General features: G+C 42.3%; 1 protein-coding gene and 1 pseudogene across 2 annotated transcripts; both read left to right on the top strand.

Moving 5' to 3' along the window:
• The first annotated feature begins 5,741 nt into the window (after positions 1–5,741).
• Positions 5,742–12,617, top strand: LOC127596079 (opsin-5-like; annotated as a pseudogene).
• A 146-nt stretch (positions 12,618–12,763) lies between these two features.
• LOC127595982 (double-strand-break repair protein rad21 homolog) lies at positions 12,764–23,614 on the top strand. Of its 2 annotated transcripts, XM_052058089.1 has the most exons (15): positions 12,764–13,321; positions 14,620–14,668; positions 14,873–15,044; positions 15,130–15,256; positions 15,555–15,654; positions 15,938–16,014; positions 16,730–16,834; positions 16,944–17,045; positions 17,135–17,230; positions 17,682–17,911; positions 18,006–18,078; positions 20,151–20,266; positions 20,333–20,422; positions 22,701–22,778; positions 23,137–23,614. In XM_052058089.1, exons 3-15 carry the CDS (start codon positions 14,895–14,897, stop codon positions 23,338–23,340), a joined length of 1,548 nt encoding a protein of 515 aa, XP_051914049.1. In that variant the 5' UTR covers positions 12,764–13,321; positions 14,620–14,668; positions 14,873–14,894; the 3' UTR covers positions 23,341–23,614. The 2 variants fall into 2 exon arrangements, with proteins under 2 accessions (XP_051914049.1, XP_051914050.1); XM_052058090.1 differs by lacking the exon at positions 14,620–14,668.
• The last annotated feature ends 188 nt before the right edge of the window (positions 23,615–23,802 follow it).

Genomic DNA, 23,802 nt, shown 5'->3' with positions numbered 1-23,802 from the left:
TCAGCATACCCACCCTTTTTGGAGTCCTTGGAGGGTGTGCTGGAGAGTACTCCTGCTGGGGACTCCCTTGTTCTGCTGGGGGACTTCAATGCTCACGTGGGCAATGACAGTGAGACCTGGAGGGGCGTGATTGGGAGGAACGGCCCCCCCGATCTGAACCCGAGTGGTGTTTTGTTATTGGACTTCTGTGCTCGTCACGGATTGTCCATAACGAACACCTTGTTCAAACATAAGGGTGTCCATATGTGCACTTGGCACCAGGGCACCCTAGGTCGCAGTTCGATGATCGACTTTGTTGTTGTATCATCGGATTTGCGGCCGCATGTTCTGGACACTCGGGTGAAGAGAGGGGCGGAGCTGTCAACTGATCACCACCTGGTGGTGAGTAGGCTCCGATGGTGGGGGAAGATGCCAGTCCGTCCTGGCAGACCCAAACGTATAGTGAGGGTTTGTTGGGAGCGTCTGGCGGAATCCCCTGTCAGAAGGAGTTTCAACTCCCACGTCCGACAGAGCTTTTCCCATGTTCCGGGGGAGGCGGGGGACATTGAGCCCGAGTGGACCGTGTTCCGTGCCTCTATTGTTGAGGCGGCCAATCTGAGTTGTGGCCGTAAGGTGGTTGGTGCCTGTCGTGGCGGCAACCCCCGTACTCGCTGGTTGACACCAGCAGTAAGGGATGCCGTCAAGCTGAAGAAGGAGTCCTATCGAGCCTTTATGGCCTGTGGGACCCCAGAGGCAGCTGACGGGTATCGATTGGCCAAGCGGGCCGCGGCTTCGGTGGTCGCCGAGGCAAAAACCCGAGCGTGGGAAGAGTTCGGTGAGGCCATGGAAGCCGACTTCCGGATGGCTTCGAGGAAATTCTGGTCCACCATCCGACGTCTCAGGAGGGGGAAGCAGTGCACCACTAACACTGTGTACAGTGGGGATGGGGCGCTGCTGACTTCGACTCGGGACGTTGTGAACCGGTGGGCAGAGTACTTCGAAGACCTCCTCAACTCCACCAACACGCCTTCTTTGGAGGAAGCAGAGCCCGGGGACTCTGAGGTGGGCTCTCCTATCTCTGTGGTTGAAGTCACCGATGTGGTTAAAAAGCTCCTCGGTGGCAAGGCCCCAGGGGTGGATGAGATCCGCCCGGAGTTCCTCAAGGCTCTGGATGTTGTGGGGCTGTCCTGGTTGACACGCCTCTGCAACATCGCGTGGACAACAGGGAGAGTGCTTCTGGATTGGCAGACCGGGGTGGTAGTCCCTCTTTTTAAAAAGGGGGACCGGAGGGTGTGTTCCAACTACAGAGGGATCACACTCCTCAGCCTCCCTGTGAAGGTCTATTCAGGGGTGCTGGAGAGGAGGGTCCGTCAGGAAGTCGAGCCTCAGATTGAGGAGGAGCAGTGTGGTTTTCGTCCCGGCCGTGGAACAGTGGACCAGCTCTACACCCTTAGCAGGGTCCTTGAGGGTATGTGGGAATTCGCCCAACCAGTCTACATGTGTTTTGTGGACTTGGAGAAGGCGTTTGACCGTGTCCCTCGGGGAGTTCTGTGGGGGGTGCTTCGTGGGTATGGGGTACCGAACCCCCTGATACGGGCTGTTCGGTCACTATACCACCGATGTCAGAGTTTGGTTCGCATTGCCGGCAGTAAGTCGGAATCGCTTCCAGTGGAGGTAGGACTCCGCCAAGGCTGCCCTTTGTCGCCGATTCTGTTCATAACCTTTATGGACAGAATTTCTAGGCGCAGCCGAAGCGTTGAGGGGGTCCGTTTTGGGGGCCTCAGTATTTCATCCCTGCTTTTTGCAGATGATGTGGTGCTGTTGGCTCCTTCAAACGGGGCTCTCCAACTCTCACTGGAGCGTTTCGCAGCCGAGTGTGAAGCGGTTGGGATGAAAATCAGCACCTCCAAATCTGAAACCATGGTCCTCAGTCGGAAAAGGGTGGAGTGCCCCCTCCGGGTCGGGGAGGAGATCTTACCCCAAGTGGAGGAGTTCAAGTATCTTGGGGTCTTGTTCACGAGTGGGGGTAGGAGGGAGCGGGAGATCGACAGGCGGATCGGTGCAGCGTCTGCTGTGATGCGGACGTTGTATCGGTCTGTCGTGGTGAAGAAGGAGCTGAGCCAAAAGGCGAAGCTCTCAATTTACCGGTCGATCTACGTCCCAACCCTCACCTATGGTCACGAGCTATGGGTCGTGACCGAAAGAACGAGATCCCGGATACAAGCGGCTGAAAGTTTTCTTCGCAGGGTGTCCGGGCTCTCCCTTAGAGATAAGGTGAGAAGCTCAGTCATCCGGGAGGGGCTCAGAGTCGAGCCGCTTCTCCTCCACATCGAGAGGAGCCAGATGAGGTGGCTTGGGCATCTGATTCGGATGCCTCCTGAGCGCCTCCCTGGTGAGGTGTTCCGGTCATGTCCCACCGGGAGGAGACCCAGAGGAAGACCCAGGACACGCTGGAGAGACTATGTCACCCAGCTGGCCTGGGAACGCCTCGGGATCCCCCGGGGAGAGCTGGAAGAAGTAGCTAGGCAGAGGGAAGTCTGGGCTTCCCTGCTAAAGCTGTTGCCCCCGCGACCCGGCCCCGGATAAGCGGTAGATGATGGATGGATGGATGGATGGAGAATAGAATAGAATAGAATAGAATGTCACGAAGAGGACCAAAAGAAAAAGAGGTAGTCAAGAGACTTAGGAGAGGGGCAACCTTTCCCTTATGTGCTTTTAAAAAAAAAAAAAGATCAGCATAAACATTTGAAAGCATGACAAAGAGAAACAACCATTATGTGTTTTTTCATTATGTCTTACATATTGCAAAGTTCACCAAAGATTTCACAGCACAACGACAACAACACAGTCTTATTAGTTTCCAAGTAGATGTTTGATGAGGTTATTCACTGCACACCCAAGGACAGCATTTTTGCGTCGCGCTGTCGGCCCAACTGGCAGACAGTCTTTGACCGTCCCATGCAAACAAAGTACAAAACCCAAATAGAGCACTTTCAAACAGCCATCGCTGCATACAAAGTGCTGTATATGGAGCGATTTAACATGCACAATAAACAGTAAGACAAATCGGTAATAAAAGGCGGTAGAAAGCACCAAACAGTAAAATCAAGAACAAATCTAAGTCATGCTGAGTCGAATGCCAAATAATACAAGTGAGTTTTGAGGAGGCCTTTGAAGATGGGCAGCGAGGAGGCTTGCCGAATGTTCAGTGGGAGGTCATTCCGGAGAGAGGGACCAGCAACAGAAAAGGCTCGATCCCCTCTGAGCCTCAGTTTAGTTCTTGGTACTTCTAACAAAGACTGGTCCACAGACCTGAGGCGCCGGTCAGGTGTGTAGGGGCGGATGAGCTCAGAGAGGTAAGGTGGCGCGAGATTATTCAAAGATTTGAAAACAAAGAGGAGGATCTTGAAAATAACTCTAAAATGAATGGGCAGCCAGTGAAGGGATGCCAGAGTAGGAGTTATGTGCTCCCTCTTACGAGTACCAGTCAAGAGGCGAGCAGCGGCATTCTGGACCAGCTGAAGGCGCTTAATGGAGACAGGGGGCTCAAGTCTACAGAATGGAATGTACAAGGGCCACTGGGACCAAACAATATCACCTCTGTCTTCTTTTCGTTGAATTTCAAGAAATTTTGTGCCATCCAGGTTTTGATTTCTTCCAGACAGGATAGGAGTGGCCTTAATGAGAAGGTGTCTTTCTTGCTCAGTGGAACATAGATCTGGCAGTCATCTGCATAGCAGAGGACAGAGGATATGGGAAGGAGCACACAGCACTGAGATGGTTTGAAAGGTGAATCATTGCATAGAGTGCCCTCAGTGTTTGTTTTTGTCCTCATTAGGGTGACGGTTGGAGGATGGACAGTTTGCACTTTAGCTCACAGATAAGCATGAGTATGACCTCACCTTCGATTGGTTAAACAAGCCCCGACCCAAGAGTGCACCAACAGAGATTCAGCGATTCTGCTCACACTAATCCTTAATCATAATCTGATAGAACACTTGAAGGTTGACATGAAAAATGCTGTTTCTGACGTAGACACCATGAACTGCTGAGGAATTGGGGAATGTTGCTCAATAATCCTGGGTTGCAATACGTTCAGAATAGCGGGAAGATTGTCAGCTCACAGCTGAAAAGGAGTTCTCAGAAACAGTGGTTTGTATATGAATATGGTTATTTATGTTATGCGCAAAGCACTTTCATACAGCTGCGGCTGTTGTGCGAGCGCAAGATAAATTATTTATCTTGCAACTTTAAAAGTTGAGTTCAGTTGCGGAGTTTCATGATTCATGAGAAATCTAAATCCTAACAAATTTGAAAGTTTTTATAGTACATATTTGAGATTCGAATGTGAAATGCAGACGTAGGAATTTTTTTCCTTTGACGGTCCAAAATAAAATGTTCATTTCATGATAAACATGATGCAGAGAGAATCATTGACGCTGTTAAGACAAATGTAACAAAGAAAAAAAGCTTTTCTTTGTTCTTTTTTAGCTATTTGGCGGATGTGGTTTGAGAAACTGTGTTCGCTGGAAGACTCGTCATCACTACTTGTGCTGTGTCTGAATTGTTGTGAGCTACGAATGTGGTCAAAGAGCAAATTACAAATGAAACCCATAAATCAAGGCACAACTGCATTTCAGTTTACACTGGCCAGGCAATCCCCAAAACATTTCTCTGAAGTCTTAAAGCAAGTGTGGCAAAAATATGACGCCCACAAGTTTCGAACTCCCACAACGGTTTTATGAAAATGTGAACCGACTGTGGATGTGTTGAAAACCGTATGCCTCCAGTTTCTTGCCATCCCAGTGATTGTTACTATGTGACATTAATCTCATTTCGACGTGTCAGAGTGAGTGGCCTGAGAAGGACCACGACCCCGCTCGGAGTTTTTTACATGACAGCCCTTCTCTTTGAGGTGGGCATCTCGACAGCCACGGCACACCTCAGATTGAGAGCCTGTATTCCCTTAAACACCAAATTTCATATTGCTTGAAGAAACAACACCACATTATGTGTGATATAGTTCTCCCTCACTGGGTGTGTACAGGAAAATGAGGACAACAGGAGGGTTAAGCAGCTTTCCATGCCTGTCGGCCGGTGAGCTGCGGCGGTATACGATAAAGTAGGATGACACAGCGCTTTTGCTACTTTGCAAATGCTTTCTACTGGAGTTATTGGGTGGAAGCCAAGTCAAATTTGACATTATGTTTTCAGATGATCATTTTGGAATAATCACAGGATAATTTTGCTCTCTGTCCCTGAGCCATGACCATGACCCTGATTCTCCAAGGGTAGAGACAAATAAGTTGACAAAAATGGTTATCAACAAAATACTAGACCGACAGACCTTCTGTCCTTCCTATCGGAATGCCCCCATCTGCTCATAAATCACTCTTACAACACATCTGGTTCAACAAATACCGGCTGTTGCAAACGAGGCACTTACAGTCGACTTGTGTGGTGCTATTCATTTTATCATTGACACACACAGCAGAACTCAATTTGCACGTCAATTACCGGTACACTTTTTGCTTCCAGCCAGTGAGTGTGATGTCATCGCCAATCCACAAGCCAAATGAGTTGGACTGCTCCAATAACACACAAATGGCCAGAAAGAATAAATGCTTAGGCTATGAATCAATTAACATATTTTCCCGAACAAAAAACCATATATATAAATATATATATTTATATAAACCATATATATATATATAAAATATTATATTAATTATATTATATATAAATTATATATAGGTAATAATTTATCATAATGCCTCATAATAGAATCAACAATGAATTCAAAGGTGGATTTTGAAAGTGCAGACCTCCACGAAGGCTACACTGTAAATGGAAAGACTTAACAACTTTTTTCATAGCTACAGTGTTTTGGTGAAGAAGGTTCTGAATTCTGATAATTCATCCATTCAACAAATTGCCTAAAACAAACAAAAAAAAGTCAACAAATCCATTCGTTCTTTGTAATACCATAATTTTACAATGCAGGAATTTTTGCGGGAAGGAAGTCATTTCTTATATTTGCACTTCAAGATCTTCCAAAATCATTAGTTTGGTACAGTAGTGCAACCTTTTTCATCTATTTTGCATTTGATTCCACACGGTTTAAAAGTGAGTGCATCAAAGCAGGAACAGCTTTGCTGACGATTAAATGTTCACAGTGAACTTGAGAGTTAATTGTTTGATATTTGCCGTTTTACATGCGTTTCGTGTGCCTGTGTTCGTTCCAAATGTACTCATTAGTGTGCCAATGATGTAGATGGGAAATGCTTCAGACACATCAGCTGTGTTTACCTCCACTATCTCCAAGGAGTATGATCTTGCCATGGGCTCACTCTACATCTTAGATTGCGAGTAAACTCCTTGATGGTCCCTAGCTGAGGTCGATAAGTCCACACGTGTGAACAATCTTTTTTTTCCCCCTCCCAGGTGTGCTGTCCCTCCTGGGCAATTGCATTCTGCTACTTGTTGCCCATCACAAGCGCTTGAGCCTTAAGCCGCCCGAGTTCTTCATCATCAGTCTCTCAATCAGTGACCTTGGGATGACACTCATTTTATTCCCTTTGGCCATACCGTCAGCTTTCTCACACAGGTACGTCATTGAGCCTTTCTCTTTCTCTTATACAAATTTAAAGCTTTATCTGAAACAAAAAGTTGAAATAAAAACATATTACATATATCAGATTTCATCCACAGAAACAGTGAATCCCCGGCAGCTGGAAGAAAAAATCTTGCATGCATTTTGATTGACTGTAATATGCGATGTCACCGCGGCGCGGGCCGCGATTCAAAATTTTAAACGCCACAAAACCAGGGGCTTCGGAAACCCGCACACATCAGGATAGTTAAGTCAACTTCTGACGCATTTTAAATCAGTCACTATGTAACTGGTGTATTCAATGTACGGGTATTGCTACACAGAGATTTTGTAGGGCTGTCCCGCCCTGCAAGTCCATGCATGCATGCATGCAAGGCCATCTACCTTTCTCTCTCTCTCTCTCTCTCTCTCTCTCTCGCTCTCTCTCTCTCTCTCTCTCTCCCTCTCTCTCTCTCTCTCTCTCTCTCTGTCTCTCTCTCTCTTTCTCTCTCTCTCTCTCTCTCACACACACACACACACACACACACACACACACACACACACACACACACGCAGCACACATACCTACTGTATACTTACTCTGCTGAGATGAAACTTATTTTTTTGTTTGTTTTCACTTCATGCTGCACTGTGACGTTGTACAAGTAAAACAATACAACACTACATTTTAGTGCCCCAAATTAAGCACTTGCACAAAAACACGCAGTCATCCAGGAAAGTATCCTAGTATTTTTTCTGCACATATTTTAGAGAGCCTATTACAGCATTTTAATGTCATCTAAATTGTATCTTAAGAAGCAAAAAGAGACACAGTGGAAACCTGGTTCTTGTATGCCCCACAACAATACATAACAGCACACCAGATGTAATATACAACAAACAAAAACTAAATAAATAAACGATGAAAAAATACTTCACAAACATTAATAATAATAATAATAATAATACATTTTATTTATAAGCGCCTTTCAAGACACCCAAGGACACTTAATGGCCATCATCTCAACACAAAGTGAAAAGAAACAAGTGTAATTGTGTAATAATGTAAGATTAAGATAAAATGTGATGTAGTGTGACAAGTTTGTGTACATGTACAAAAACTTAGAGCCAAAAATGCCATTTCAGTCAATATTTCAGTTCGACTGCCTACAGTCTGCACCATTTTCTTGTCCTCTCTGCAAACAGGCGGCTCTTTGGAGAGACTGCCTGTCAGCTCTATGCAATGTGTGGTGTACTGTTTGGTCTATGCAGCCTAACAAATCTCATTGCCCTCTCCTTCGTTTGCTGCCTTAAAGTCTGCTTTCCAAAATAGTGAGAAAAAAAGTGAGAAATGGCTGAACAACCAATGAGCAACTTAAGTGAGTAGAGAAATATCTCACTGTCGCTCTCTTGTCTTTATCAGGCAACAAATTCTCTTGGGCACATGCTCGTCTCCTGGTGGTTGCAGTGTGGTGTTACGCATCAGTGTTTGCTGTGGCACCGCTGGTACAGTGGGGAAGATATGGCACAGAACCTTACGGCACAGCCTGTTGCGTTGACTGGCATGCGCCCAACCACGAGATTTCAGCTTTGTCGTACATTGTCTTGCCTCATCCCTTTGTCCTACTCGTCCATCCTACTCACAGTGCGAGCCTCCCGGCAGGCTGTCCAGCAGCACGTGTCGCCACAAACCAAGAGCACCAATGTGCACTCGCTTATTGTCAAGGTCAGAGCGATTGAGTGTGTCTCTTCACTGTGAGCCATGTGAGAGTCGACCTGCAATATACACAAAATTGTAAAGCCTGATAGAGGATTTTTTTTACCCCCAATAACAACATATTTTCTGATATAATACTTATTTGTTCTTAAAAATATGCAAAACTAATGGCAATTATTTGATATTTTATACCTTCAGTTTTAAAACACATAATTTACATAGATAATAGAGCTGGAGAGACTCATCCTCGCCCACCTTCGACCGCTGGTGAGCCCGTCACTGGACCCGCTGCAGTTCGCCTATCAGCCTGGCATCGGCGTGGAAGACGCCATTATCTACCTCCTCCACTCAGTGCTGTCACACTTGGAGAAGGCTGGGAGCACTGTGAGAATCATGTTCTTTGATTTCTCCAGTGCCTTCAACACCATCCAGCCCAATTTGCTGGGAGGCAAACTGCAAAACGCCGGAGTGGACCACCATCTCACAGCATGGATCATAGACTACCTCACAAATCGGCCGCAGTACGTGAGATTGCAGAGCTGTGAGTCGGGCCGGCTTCTCTGCAGCACTGGAGCGCCGCAGGGGACTGTTCTGGCTCCATTCCTGTTCATCCTCTACACCTCGGACTTCAGACACGACACTCCAAACTGCCACCTTCAGAAGTTCTCCGATGACTCTGCGATTGTTGGCCTCATTACAGAAGGGGACGATCGGGAGTACAGGGGGCTGACAAAGGACTTTGTGGACTGGTGCCAGCAGAATCTCCTCCAGATCAACCCTAGGAAAACTAAGGAGTTGGTTGTGGATTTCTGCAGGAAAAAGTCCTCACCAGCACCGATGAACATCAAGGGTATGGACATAGAGAGGGTGACCTCCTACAAGTACCTTGGTGTTCTTCTGAACGACAAACTGGACTGGTCTACAAACACGGACACCCTGATTAGGAAAGGACAGAGCCCACTCTTCCTACTCAGGAAACTGAGGTCTTCTGGGGTTCAGGGGTCACTCCTTAAGACGTTCTATAACTCGGTGGTGGCCTCGGCCATCCATTATGGCATTGTCTGCTGGTCAGGCAGCATCTCAGCCCAGGACAGAAAGAGACTGGAGCGACTGGTCAGGAAGGCCAGTTCTGTCCTGGGTTGCTCCCTTGACACTCTGGAGGAGGTGGGCAACAGAAGGATGCTAACTAAGCTAAAAGCTATGATGGCCAGTCCCTCCCACCCCCTCCAGCCCGCCCTGACAGCACTTGGTAGCTCCTTCAGCCAGAGACTGTTACACCTGCGCTACAAGAAGGAGAGATACCGACGCTCGTTCCTACCGACTGCTGTCAGGCTGATGAATAAAAAATAACAATCATAATAATAATAATAATTAAATGATGTAAAGGAAAATTGTAAATAGTACTGCGATTTATCCATTTTGTGTTCATATTGCATTTAATTGAAAGATGTTTGTTGTTTTTTTCTCTTTCTTCTTTCTTCTTTCTACATACATTCTTGCTGCTGGAGGCTGTAAATTTCCTCAGTGTGGGACGAATAAAGGATATCTTATACAGAGCACACATGAAATGAATCATTCAAATAAAATAAAATGCAAAATCAATGGCCAAATAAATACCGTTCAAAAAGACTGGCTGTAGAACCACATTGCGTCTGTATAACCCAAAGATGAACTAACTAACTTCAAATTAATTCCATTTTGCTTATCATACAACCCTGGAATTCTCGTGGCAATCCAAATTAGGAAAAGTCCACCATGGATTTAATCAGACATTGTTATTTGTTGATGGATTAGGTTGATGAGCTATATTAAGTTTTATTCAACAGTGACAAAATACAGTTAAAACAAACATTTTTGGACCACTGATGGCCTCAAAATACTGACACTGTCACTAAACATGCACAGAATGGCTACCAGTTTAGCCAATTAACATCCAGCCAGCGCTACGTCCTCATTCACTCACTTCCACTTCACACACCAGAATAGGACACACTGCCTTTGAAAGGCACAATCGTTGAAAGTCACAGATACTGCAGTGTAGAATGTGAGGACAGCAGTAGTGCGACTGCAAGAGGACAACGATAACGCCTGCAACTCACATGCATATATTGTGGCATTATATGCAAGAAACTTTCAAATATATATAGATAGTGAAACAAAATGTGATCACTATTGCAGTCTGGAAACTAAGCCCCATTGTAAATGCGGAATTGCTGCGTATGGTTTTACAGCAATTCGCTGATGGCGTAGTGGTAAACTCGCCTGACTTGTGTACAGGCAACGTGCGATCTGTTCCCACTCGGTGACGGTGTGGATGTGGGTGTGAATGGTTGTTTGTCTCTACATGGGCCCTGCAACTGTCTGCCGACCAGTTCAGGGTGCAGTCTACCTTCCGCCCGAAGTCAGCTGAGATTTGCTCCAGCAATATCCCATGACGCTGTTCAGCATAAGCAGTGTTGAAAATTAATGGATGGATGAATGGGTTTTATGGCATATGCATCAATAGCTGTTTCTGTCTATTCTTTTCCACAGCTGTCAGTAGCAGTGTGTATAGGCTTCCTCGGTGCTTGGACTCCCTATGCTGGTGTCGCCATGTGGTCAGCATTCAGTGATGCCACACGGGTTCCTCCGTCTGCATTCGCCAGGGCTGCTGTGTTTGCCAAATCCTCCACCGTCTACAATCCAGCGGTTTACCTGCTCTGTAAGCCAAACTTCCGTGAATGTCTCTACAGGGACACGTTCACGTTACGACAGAGGATCTCTAGGTCAAGTCCACGTTTGGGTTCCACTCCGCCACGCAACAAAGACACAATCATCTCCACACGCTTCTCAACCGGGCAAATGTATATATGTGAGGCATGTCTTCACTGCGTTGACAATCCCACCAAGTGTCATATAAACACAGCCCAAAGGACAGTTTGCATAGTGACTGGATCCGTTCACAGAAGGTGACACTCAGCCAGCTCACCGCCACACCACTGGCTGACTTCCTCTAGTGGTGCTCCTTCACTCACGAGGCAAACAAGTGAGGACAGGCACTCGGAAACACATGTTGACATCACCAGGAATGTTTTTTTGTTGCAAGACTTTACAATATTGCGAGAGGGCCAGCTTTCATAGTATTCCATTTCTGCACATGTGAAGTTTAAGGCCCCGGAGTCAGATCTGGCCCGCCACATGTTTTTTTTTCAGTCCCCATAAATCAAATCCAGTATGTTTACCGGTCCTTCTTAAAAGGATGTGGTCTTTCTCATTTTGGCAGAAAAATCAGTAGGACAATTAGGACTGCAACTTACGATAATTTTAATACACAATTTATCTGTAGATTATTATTTTTTGATTGACCAATCAATGAATCTAATTTGAATATACAATTTTTTTAATAGCCATCACTTTATTTCAGAACAGGGTATTATTTCACATTGCCAGTGTAGAAAACACACAAATGTCGCTGCCCTTGAGCCAAACTCAGAAAATCAGTAAGCTGTGACTTTTGCACTTCAAACCAGAGGGCAGTTTGACATCAATTTCAGTCAACGTTAGGGGTCGGTAAAAGCCTGACATTGCAGGCCCTGGGATGGATGAACAGAGGGATTAATTATTTTAATTCTTAGTCCACAAATGTAATATTAATCAGAGTTCCGTGATTAGACATGCGGGGGGGGGGGGGGGGTACATAGAAGATATGGCAAGTGTAGATATGTTCAATTTGATTCCCCTTTAAGGACGGAATCCATCAACTTCTGCCACCCCCTTTTCCACAGGGACTGGGCATTTAATGTGGATAAGCATTTAGGTGAGCACTGAGATACTGAGAAGAATATCTGAATCGTTTTCAGAGCATTTTGACTTTTTCTTATGACCCTGTATTTATCTTTGGAGGAATACTTAATGTGGTTAATGGGGGAATGGGGTATGTAATATGTAAACATGCATGCTACTGCACATATGACCAAGCACTCATGTGATACTGTGCTTCATGTATGCATAGAAAATATGTTAAATTACAAATAAAGTTTATTGCTGTCTGTTTAATTAAGTTTTGTTGGTCATAAAGATTGTATGTAATTATACAGTATTAGAGTAGTGGGGAGAGGTGCAAGTGAAATGTATTGTCAAATGCATGTGTCATACTCAAGGCCACAACTGGACCATCAAATCAAATTATCTGGCCCATATGTCTTGGAAGTTCTGTGATTTATGCTACTGTATATTCAATGAAAGTGGGAAGTCGGAATGATCACATTCGATTTGTCCCAGCGCGGACCTCAAAGCATTCGAGGTGAACGACAACGGATGGCCGATTCCGACAAATTATTTATTGTTCTGGTTCATTCATTCATTGATTCATTCATCTTCTGAGCCGCTTGATCCTCACTGGGGTCGCGGGGGGTCCTGGAGCCTATCCCAGCTGTCCTCAGGCAGTAGGCGGGGGACACCCTGAATCGGTTGCCAGCCAATCGCAGGGCATTGTTCTGGTTCATCACAACAAATTCTGACTTCCACCAAACCTTTTTCACTATTTCTATTATTTATATAAATAAAAATTGTAAAAATGTATACTATTTATATAAAGAATTGAATATCTGATCTTCAAAGCATTAAATTCATTTCATTAAATAACTTCATGCATGTAGATAACGGCATAACACACAGCCAGCACACATCAAATCACCTTGTGTTACATGAAGTTACTTTGAACAACTAAATAGAATAATAAACTAAATATAGATAAATATACTGTATGTTTTTAATCTTGTAAATTATGTTTTGGCAATACGGTCAAATGGCGTCTGATTGTAGAATTTTGGGTCCTTTATTTCCCTCAACTTCGCAACTCGCATCTCTCAATACAAATGGGCGTTCCAGTGCTGTTTTCCCAGTCGGGGTTCTGAAGTTACGGATTTCCCACTTTCCTTGAATACAGCATCAAACCTTTGACGTCACTTGCGGAATGTAAAAAAAGCGGGGTTTTCAAATACGGTAATGAATTTACAACTGTAACTGCGATAACTACTGAATTTAATGGGCGGGTACGACTTTACTCTTGTTTCTTATTTACTCTGACTCTTTACTTTGACTCTTACCCTTGTCCAAAATTGGTTGTTAACTGTACACTTTGTGTGTTAAACCATTTGCCAACACAGGTAGCTTTCAATGTCGAAGTTAACTTGTCACATTTATTCCGTACTTGAACTACATTAACACTGGACAAAAGGGAGAAATTCGTTGACTCAATTAAATGTTTTTGTTACTGCTGACAACATTATTACAGAAAGACAACACTATTCTCTCCTCAGCGGTGGCTATAGTTGTCAAAAGTGGGGATAACAAAATGTATTTGAATATTAATGTAATAAACTGTTTGCTATTCTAGCGATGGCGACGGTTGGTTTAAACAGGCAGTGTGTTGGGTGAGCTGTTGCGGATAGGAACTCCTAAAAGAAAAGTATAGTACTGTACCATGTTTTACCGCTTGTGGGATTAAAGACTAGCGCGTTACATTTTATCGACAGGTGGAATTAATTGCTGGGTCTGTGACGTTTTTATATCTCTATCTATCTATCTATCTATCTATCTATCTATCTATCTATCTATCTATCTATCTATCTATCTATCTATCTATCTATCTATCTATCTATCTATCTATCTATCTATCTATCTATCTATCTATCTATCTATCTATCTATCTATATCCTGTCTGTCTATCTATATCCTGTCTGTCTGTCATGTGAGATAGATAGATATATCTATCTATATCCTTTCTATCTATATCCTGTCTGTCTGTCATGTGAGATAGATAGATAGATAGATAGATAGATAGATAGATAGATAGATAGATAGATAGATAGATAGATAGATAGATAGATAGATAGATAGATAGATAGATAGATAGATAGATAGATAGATAGATAGATAGATAGATAGATAGATACAGTAGATAGATAGATAGATAGATAGATAGATAGATAGATAGATAGATAGATAGATAGACACACAATTTTTCGGTCCAGTACATGTCTAAAAATTTTCAATGAACCCCTATGTTAATCTTTTCACCAACACAGCCTCAACCAATTTAAACATCAAACGTTAATGCCTGAATTCAGAAATTAAAGTTTTGTACTCGACAGCACGAAACAATTTTACTCTAGGTGATGACAATATTAAACCAGAAAGACACTTTTCTTTAGTTGCTATCGGTTACTCAACTGCCATTCACTGGATGACAAGAAGTCGATTATACAAACCCCATTAATATTTTTAATTACTTCTAATGTCTAGTGGAATTAATGTCTGTTTCTATATTTGCTTGTTGATATGAATACAGGATTATACCTCTTGGGAACTTCCTGTGTTAAAACTCCTGAGGCCTGCAGGTACACATCATGTACACCTGACATGCCTTGTGTTGCAAAAAAAAAAAAAAAATGCATGCCATGCATGGGTTTTAACCCTCGCAGCCAGCTCCAAAGAGGACTTTTTCTGTGACATCTGTCACCAGAATTTTGTAATTACCGTGCATTTACCACTGGCGATGCAACACCTTGAATGAAACCATAAGTGAAATGTTTTCATTTCAGGTGACAAAATTACTCTAGGAAAATGCCCACTTTTTGGACGCCCTTTTCGTACAAGTGGGAAACACTCAAGAAAATCTGGCTCTCGGTGCACTTTAAGCAGCAGCTCACCCAGGCCCATGTCATTGAATGTGATTTGGATGGAGCAATAGAAGATATCACATCTTCCCCACAGGTGAACAATTGTAAACTACCAAATTCATTTGATCAGTTAACGCGCAAAAAGTACTTGTATGAAATGAGTCATGCTGTATTTACAGATACTTGGTTTGCGGCTATGTGGATCTTTGCTCCTTGGCGTGGTTCAGATCTTTTCCAGAAAAGCAAACTATCTCCTTACAGACTGCAGTCATGCTTTGGCTAAACTCAAACTGTCTTTCCGGCCAGGTAAGACATTTTGACTTAACACCTCAGGTCCTGTCAATAGTTCTTCATCGTCTGTCGAGTGTGACCTTTATAGATAATGTGAGGATACAAAAAACATATTTTGAATAAAACTGCCATCTCTCTGCTAATTTCGTGCTTAAACTCATTAACAGGACACCGAGTTGATTCATGCAAGAATGTTAAGGGACAGGATGGATATTTTCTGCAAGAATATGTCTTCCACTCAGAATGCTCTGTCCTATCAAGTACATCGATTACGATTTTGGCATCTGCTTGGACGTAACCTTTTTCATTCTAGATGCTCCATATGGGACAGACAGTTTGTCTTGTGAAGGGTTTGAGGCCGCTTTAAAAGAAATCCCTTTGAGTAAAGATTTTTCTTTCTTGTCTGACCCAAGGTACCTTTTTGACTTCTCATTTCTACACTTCACATGAACTTGATGCATGACAAGTTCAAAGGGTCAACATATTACGAAGCAAAACTTTTCTGAGTAAAATGCTCACACCAATGAATGAACACAGTTAAGATGTCTTCCTACACTTAATTGATAATGAAAAGTATGAAGTACAAATGAGGGCTGAATGTTAAGTTCCTCAATTACATATCTAAACATGTTTCTAATTGTGGAATTTTAATATCTGATTTCTATTTATTATCCATTCTGTTTTTCTCTCCAGCAGTGACTTCAACATGGATATGGATATCTTTTCGCAAAACCAAAGCCATCCAGATGAAATCACCCTGAAGGAATATTCAGGTAACCATTTGAAGAAACAAGAACAAAATTATATACAATCAGACAAATACGTTTTGGTGATGCAACTTTTATAATGTACAACTTTTAATCGTGTTTTTAGATTACCTTTTTATCTAATGGTTTATAGCACACTGTTTTGTAACAATTGGCTATTTTTGCAGTACTTTTCACACAAGAAAACCTTTCACCAAAATGGCAAAACATCATAGTTCGTCTTGCTTAACTCTTCAAACCTTCATAAAAATTTTATTTGTATATCCAACAAATAGCACATCATATTAGTAAGCACACCAAGTGCTAACTACACACTGGTGGGAAGAATGAAAAACATACCTAGCTTTAGCTGTCTGCACACAAGGTCAGTTTGAGGTCATACAAGTTCTGTAAACACACAGGGATCCAAATTTTAAGTATTTTTATTTCAGGTGTTTAGTGTGTATCATGTAAACATCAAAACAAACACAACAACGAGTTTTTCCATGTCAAAACACAAAGTTCAGACTCTCCACCCCCAAGATGTTGAACAGCCTTAAAAGAGAGAGAGAAAACCCCATTCAGCTTACAGTTTTAGTTGCAACAGTGCTTTTCAATAATTAACCAAACCAAATCCGCAAGTACAGTAGCATTGTACCAGATGCATTTCACATTTTGTTCCTGTGAGGTGAAGCCCTGAGTACTGACTTGGCTTTTCATTGTCTCCTGCAATCTGCTATAGATATGTCCCAGTGCAACATTGGTCAGCTGGATATGGACTTTCAGAGTCTGGGTCATCCACAAGACTTGTTTGGAGATGAGGGCGCCAGATTGGAGATGGGTCTTGGTTGGTCTCGTGAAGTGATCTGAACAAACATGTTAAATGTGTCTTTGTACCAATTCATCTTGAACTCACTCATCGATGATGAATATGGTTTTGCTTTTTCATCCCACAGACTTTCTGACATACAGCGGCGCTAATTCAGATTTTACTGACTCCACCCCATTAGAAAATTTCAATGAGATACCTCACGAATATTCACTCAACCACCAGCATGGTACAATGATGCACTTTCTTCAGCATTCAATGCCATGTGTAAAAATAGGTGAAACCTCCTGGTTGAAAAATTCCATGTTTGTTCTTTAGATGAAAAGAGACAAGACCATGCAGAGAAAGAAAAGTCCCTCGATCAGTCACCTAAAGAGCAGACAACCTTTGCCCTTCTGCCTGTGCCTGACACTTGTAGGCACAGCCACATTTTAAACACCTACTGTATACAGCAAAAGGAAATATCTGAAACCAAACATCCAATGACATATGTGTTTGCAAAGAAAATATGAATGGCCGTGGCTTAACAAAAAAAACGGTTTATTTTTGCGTCATTTCATCAAGTAACCCTGCATTACCAGACTTTGAATATGATGTGATCATACTGTACATTTTTTGGGTTCGCAGTCGTAACAGCCCTCTAAAGGAAGCCCCAACTACAATGGAGCTCATGACAAGAATGAGTTTGACCCCCCCCCCCCACCCAAGTATTAGTATGCTTTAAGATTGTGTGAAACAAAACAAAGAAAATATGTCTTGCGTTAATTAAACAGAACCAACCAACTATGCCTGTCTGTCAGTGAATAGTCATGAAAAATATCAACTGTATCAAACATGACATGACTCACTCCTCACATTTCCTCAGTTAGCAGAAAAAAGAAGAGAGGACGGAGGAAGCGCAAGTTGATTGTGGACCAAATGACAATTCTGACGGACAAGGCCATGCGGTTGCAGCTTAGTGATGACTCTGATCTGGTTGTCAGCCTGATCATGGCTCCCCCCACTCGGCAGCTCATGTACTGGAAAGAAAGTGGAACTGCAGTCAATTTGTTGATGCAGCCCTGCTCTGGTGTTATCGGGTCAGAGATTAAGGAGGTACACCACAAGCGCCTTCTCCTCCCTGATCAGGCATAAAAATACCCATTTTAAATGTCTGATATTATTGTTAAATGTCATTTTTCCTTGACAGGCTTTTCCAAAGGAAGTTATCATGGTGACATATGAGGAGGAGGAGGCGGTCATGCGGCAAGATGACCATGAAGGTACGATACCTTGAATTCTCTTGGGCCCAACTGATTATTCTGTTGGCTGATTTCATCGGCTGATGCTACCCCTTTTCAAAATAATCATAATCGGGCAGACTCCATTCAATTCCGTCAGCATCTCGGGAGGTGTCACCAAAATTTTCAAAAGCTCAGAGCTACAAACTTCTGAGCAAAATACATACCAATTTAATCAGATGATGTTAGCTCTTTTAAAATAATAAAAATTGGCAAATTATTTTGTTTATTTATTTTACACATTACTGTAATGCATTACAACATAGGACAAAGAGAATGACAAAGCCACCCCAATAAAAGACAAACAATACATTTTTTGCTGATTTTCCTCTCGGTTATAAAGTTAAACAAACATTAAAAGGACAAAGTGTTGCAAACCGTCAAATGTTCTGCCTGCAAGTCATATCTTTATTGTTGTCAACATTTTTATTCATTAGATGAAATTTAATTGAATACCCTAAGTAATTGGTGATTGGAATTTTACCAATATTAGAATCTCAATATGGTTCAAAAAATAAATTTTGGTCCGGCGTGAGGTATAGTTATGTCATAATTCGCAATTACCGTAATTCTTTTTATTGATGTGAAAATGCTGATCATGTTAATAATATGTCATAATTAGGAAACACATAATATCAATATGCAACATTTTATTTCGATAGCTGTCCAAGAGCTGCATAGAAACTTTCACATGAGCAGAAAATTCATTTCTGTGCAAGTGAGACACGACCCCCTCCTCCGCACCGCCAAGTGATAGAAATACAATACAATATATCCTGATTTATGTAGCACTTTCACAACAGCTGCAGCTGTAACAGAGCGCTTAAAAAACAGTTAACATCAAGTAAAATAAGAAACACAACACAAAACATAAAACATGGACAGTCGGACAGTACAATGCAGTACAGTATATAATGTACACAGTGTTTTACAACAGTGCTTAACTATATTTATCATTTTATCTGTACCGGTAGTTGAAATGACGAAGCTTGGTTAAAAATAGACAGGTGTGGTGTACGGAGCACACAGGTTCCATTGAAAAATGGGAGCAAGCCACAACATTCAATATATCACAATTTTCTCATCTTTATTTTCACCCGTGTTGTCTTTCTGTAGTAACATGCGTCTTCCTTGCCTAACACTACATCTTTTGATGGATGAGAAAAAGTGATGCGACAGCGGTACAACACACTTTATGAGGAGCCTCAGAATGTATAGAATCTTATAGTTCACATTGCAAAGAACCCAATCCAACTACGCCGCCTCCATTGCAAAAAATGAAATTACATGATTAATTTATCACATTGCAAGGAACCCTTGGGTTCATTTTTTGCAATGGCGGCGTAGTTGGATTCAGAAGCATTGCACGGTGTGCAACAGCCTTAACATGACATGTTTTGACATCTGACAAAGGCATCTCTGTTTTTTATTTTGAAGTCATCAGTTCTGATTCTGATTCATGGTAATGAAAGGAGAAGAAATTGTGATCCAACCCTAAAGGGGACCATAAGTGAATCGTGTTTTGAAATGAACATCACGATCAAGTTGATAATGTTGATGGACTCAATCTGAAGATGAATGAATTCGTTAATGGGTTTATTTTATTTTATTTTATTTTTTCAGTTTTTGACCTTGGAAATTTGTCTTTTTTAAATTTAAACAATTATTTAAGGGCAGAGTATTGCAAAACAGTCAAATGTTCTGCCTGTAATCCGTATATTTGTTGTCGCAAACATTAAGGGACCCCAAAAAGTTATGTTATTCAAGTCAAGTACAACTTTATTGTCAAATGTGCAGTATCTGCAACATCCAGCACAGATGAAATTTCTTCCCTCTCAAATAGACAACAAAATTGGTTAAGACAAAGTGGTTCAGAAAATAGATGGATGGATATATATATTTTTTAATTCATCTGCCAGTCACTTATCGGATTTTCTTCTGCCGAATATCGGAATCTGCCTCGAGAAATTCCCTATCGTTTGGGCTCTATTATTTTCGCACACAGCATTCTATCAGCAGTCTTTTTGTTCTGTTCCAAACACTCCCAATGTCAGCTGACAGCAACATGAGTCCACTCAGCATAGAAAGGCTTGATGATTCTTCTACAGAAGACAAGCACACAGACGTTATATATTCCATCGACAACCTCGGTGACTTGGAGCTCAAGCAAGTAAGCCCAGCAATTTCTCGCCAAGTATGAATTTCACTTTTATCATATGTGCTTCGTGTCTGTCAGGATGAACACAGATCGGACACGAGTCATCCAACGCTTCCATCAGAGGACTCCATGTTTGTACATCAGTCTCAAATATGGCAGCATAGTCAGGTGCCTTCAAACTTTGCATGGCTCCAGCTTTTGCCTGCATGATTAATTGTTGGATTCAAAAGAACCCAAATACAGCACATACACATTGAAAGACATGTTAAATGCGTTCTGTAACCATGCTTGTAACTCAAACAGTGACGGAAAATGCAATTAATCCATTCCAGTCAACCCGAAAAAAACAGCAACAATTGTTGCAATCTCTGTATTTTTTGGTCACATTGCATCGATCCTGGGCGGCCCGGTAGTCCAGTGGTTAGCACGTCGGCTTCACAGTGCAGAGGTACCGGGTTCGATTCCAGCTCCGGCCTCCCTGTGTGGAGTTTGCATGTTGTCCCCGGGCCTGCATGGGTTTTCTCCGGGTGCTCCGGTTTCCTCCCACATTCCAAAAACATGCGTGGCAGGCTGATTGAACACTCTAAATTGTCCCTAGGTGTGAGTGTGAGCGTGGATGGTTGTTCGTCTATGTGTGCCCTGCGATTGGCTGGCAACCGATTCAGGGTGTCCCCCGCCTACTGCCCGGAGACGGCTGGGATAGGCTCCAGCACCCCCCGCGACCCTAGTGAGGATCAAGCGGCTCGGAAGATGAATGAATGAATGAATGCATCGATCCTTCTTCTGTCCCTGCGTTGGCCACATGGGGGCAATATAAGACTGGCAGAAGTTGAACTGTTAATCGAGGCTGTTCATTGCAGTCATGCCTCTTGCAGTGATGGAGAGTTTAAAAATAAATATATTTTTTCGAGAACCTGCTGTTTTGGCTCAGCTCACTAGAAAGAGTCGGAATGTGAAAGAAACACACCCGTTTCCAATGATCAGGATCGTTAGCAGACTTCTGCAAAGCTGGCTGATCATTTGAATCAGGTGTATTGGAAGCAGACAGCTAAATAGTAACTCTCGACGACCGGATTTGGACTCCCCTGCTCCACGTAGTGGCACAAAAACAAATGCATTTGAACTTATAATCGTTTAACGTTTTATTTTTATCTACGAAACTAATTTCAGGTGAAGCAACACCGGATCTCACAACACAACAAAATATCAGTTACAAAATGTAAAACAAAGGAGTTAATTAAGATTGCCATTGAGAAACACAAGGGCTGTGTCCAAATTCACATGCTGAGTCCCTTCAGCCACATGACGTAACTTCCAACGCTACTACAACTCACGTGATTCCCAAATTCTCGGAGGACACGTTGCAGGCTGGGTCCTTCAACGCCTTCAGAGTTTCCTTAAACTACCTCCGTGTACCACATAAACAGTCGCAAATTTGGACAAGCTTTATGTGAATTTGGACAACGCGTGCGGTCGAGTTGTGCCAGAACTGACGTCATACTGCCAAAAATGAAAAATCATGCGTTGCTCGGCTAAGTTATGGTTGTTAAAATCATTGATCGGGAACTCCCAAGTTGCCTTCAGAACAGTCTACAATCTTACTGCTCACATCTAATATAAAGTATCATTGTCATGTTAATGATTAGCATCAGTAATCACAGTTTTACAGCCTTTTCATTTCAAGCAATGGATATTTGAACAAAAATGGTGGCATAATGTATGTAAACAGATACATTAATAACAATGCTCAGAGGCATTTTCTATTCATATATTCTTTTAAAATTACTAATATGACCAAAGCTTACTCAGTCCCAATTGAATAAGGTGTGTACAGTATTTCATTTTGTGTCTGTATGACTACTACACAGTACAGCCTCCTGTTGGTGAAGGCGGGAACAGTAGAAGGAGCAGCATACTGAATTAGATTGCAGCATTATTCGCCTAACAACTGTTTAATTATTTACATTCTGTTCAGTTGTGTTATTATTGTTTTTATATGCATTATTGTAGAGTGCTACAAAATAAAACAAAAGGGGCAGGATTGGAATGAAATAAGGGCATTACCATCCATTTTAATGAGGAAAGATCATTTGAGATACCAGTGTTTTCAGTGCAACGTTGACGTCCCCTTTGTACTCCTTTGCTCCCAGTGACCAGTCGAATCGGAGCCTCTGCAATTAGGAAATCACATTAATAATTGGGAACGCAGTGTTCCTGAAGTATTTACTCTTTTTTTCCTCTCCCAACTATGTCAAGAGTGTAGTTTGAGAGTGATATAATGTTGCTGTACCTTTTTCAGGCTTGTCCGCCTTTGCAGAAGTATTAACAAGAGGCAGGGAACTATAAGGATTGCTGCAGCAGATGGTTCCCGTTAACTTGTCCAAGGCCTCCCTAGAGATTGAGCTGCCGCTACGAATCAATAACTCACTCCTTTTGTAACTTGCAGTCTTTGCTGGGCATCCAAAATTTGGGCGAGCAGCGGGTGGTGTACCAACAGGCAGACATGCTCCTGAAATCTCTACAAGTAAGAACCTAAAAATAAACCGTTTTCTTTTTTTCTTATTATAGCTGCATGCTTTCTTGTTAATACCGTATTTCCTCAAATCGGGGCCTTTGTTTTAATAAACAACATAGCCTTTTAATTTGTATTAATAATTCATATGTTGCTAAAATGTTGAAGTATTCTTAAGTTTCTTTAGTTTTCAGTGAGATGTTGTAAAACTGGCAGTTTATAGTTCTGCCCTACCCTTTTTTTGTGAGCCACAAATAATCATTTGGTGGGTCGTCTCTGGCCCCCAAGTTTGACAAATTTGCAGAATTCAACACACCGTGTGTGTGTGTGTGTGCGTGTGTGTGTGTGTGTGTGCGCACACATGCGTCAGTGGCGTGAGGACACATCGTTCTGCCTGAGGGACCTCTGCTCAGGAAAAACCCGCATGCAGGTGGCTAGAACATTCCAGTGTTTCCTTGTGCTTCAGAAGGAAGGGGCTGTGAGTCTGCACCAGAGTGAGCCATACCAGGACATCTTTGTCACTCCTGGTCCTGCATTCTTCCTGCTGGAAAATGCCAAGACAGACGAAGTTTAAGTGTCTTGGCATCCAAGTTGCAGTTTTGGTTCTGGAGGACTCGTGGTTGTATGTTAAACAATAATATAGCTGCAAGAAAACAGTATTTATTTGTATCCATTCCAGAGCAACTTAAATTTCAAGTGAAACCCAATTTTAATTAACTGTTGAAAACAGAACTTTGGTATGGGTAAAATCTTTATTGACATTTGCTTGAAAATGGTGCTGTTGAACAGATATCAAAAATTGTATCCAACTGTAAATTCTGATTATTCATTAAATTATGAAGACATGAGTGGAAATTGTAACATTCAGGTTTGTTGTATTACAGTCATCACTGTTCTGTCATAGTTCACTTTTTGCGGGTTCACTGCATTGCAAATATTTTTATCATAATTACAGCGCAATTATTCGCTATATTGGTGTGCCGATTTCAAGTACAAATGAATTACAATGGAACTAAACCCACCAAAATGTTTTTCC

Source organism: Hippocampus zosterae, chromosome 2, assembly GCF_025434085.1.
Source record: "Hippocampus zosterae strain Florida chromosome 2, ASM2543408v3, whole genome shotgun sequence".
In the NCBI taxonomy this organism is placed as follows: domain Eukaryota; kingdom Metazoa; phylum Chordata; class Actinopteri; order Syngnathiformes; family Syngnathidae; genus Hippocampus; species Hippocampus zosterae.
Note: the sequence above shows the minus strand (reverse complement) of the source record. Positions and strands in the feature narration are given on the sequence as shown.

Bases quoted from the DNA above. Each gene is read 5' to 3' on its own strand.
- LOC127595982 (XM_052058090.1), top strand. From the start codon at position 14,895: ATGCCCACTTTTTGGACGCCCTTTTCGTACAAGTGGGAAACACTCAAG. The intron at 16,015-16,729 runs GTAACCATTTGA...AATCTGCTATAG, and splicing joins CACCCTGAAGGAATATTCAG to ATATGTCCCAGTGCAACATT. The intron at 18,079-20,150 runs GTACGATACCTT...TCCCAATGTCAG, and splicing joins GCGGCAAGATGACCATGAAG to CTGACAGCAACATGAGTCCA.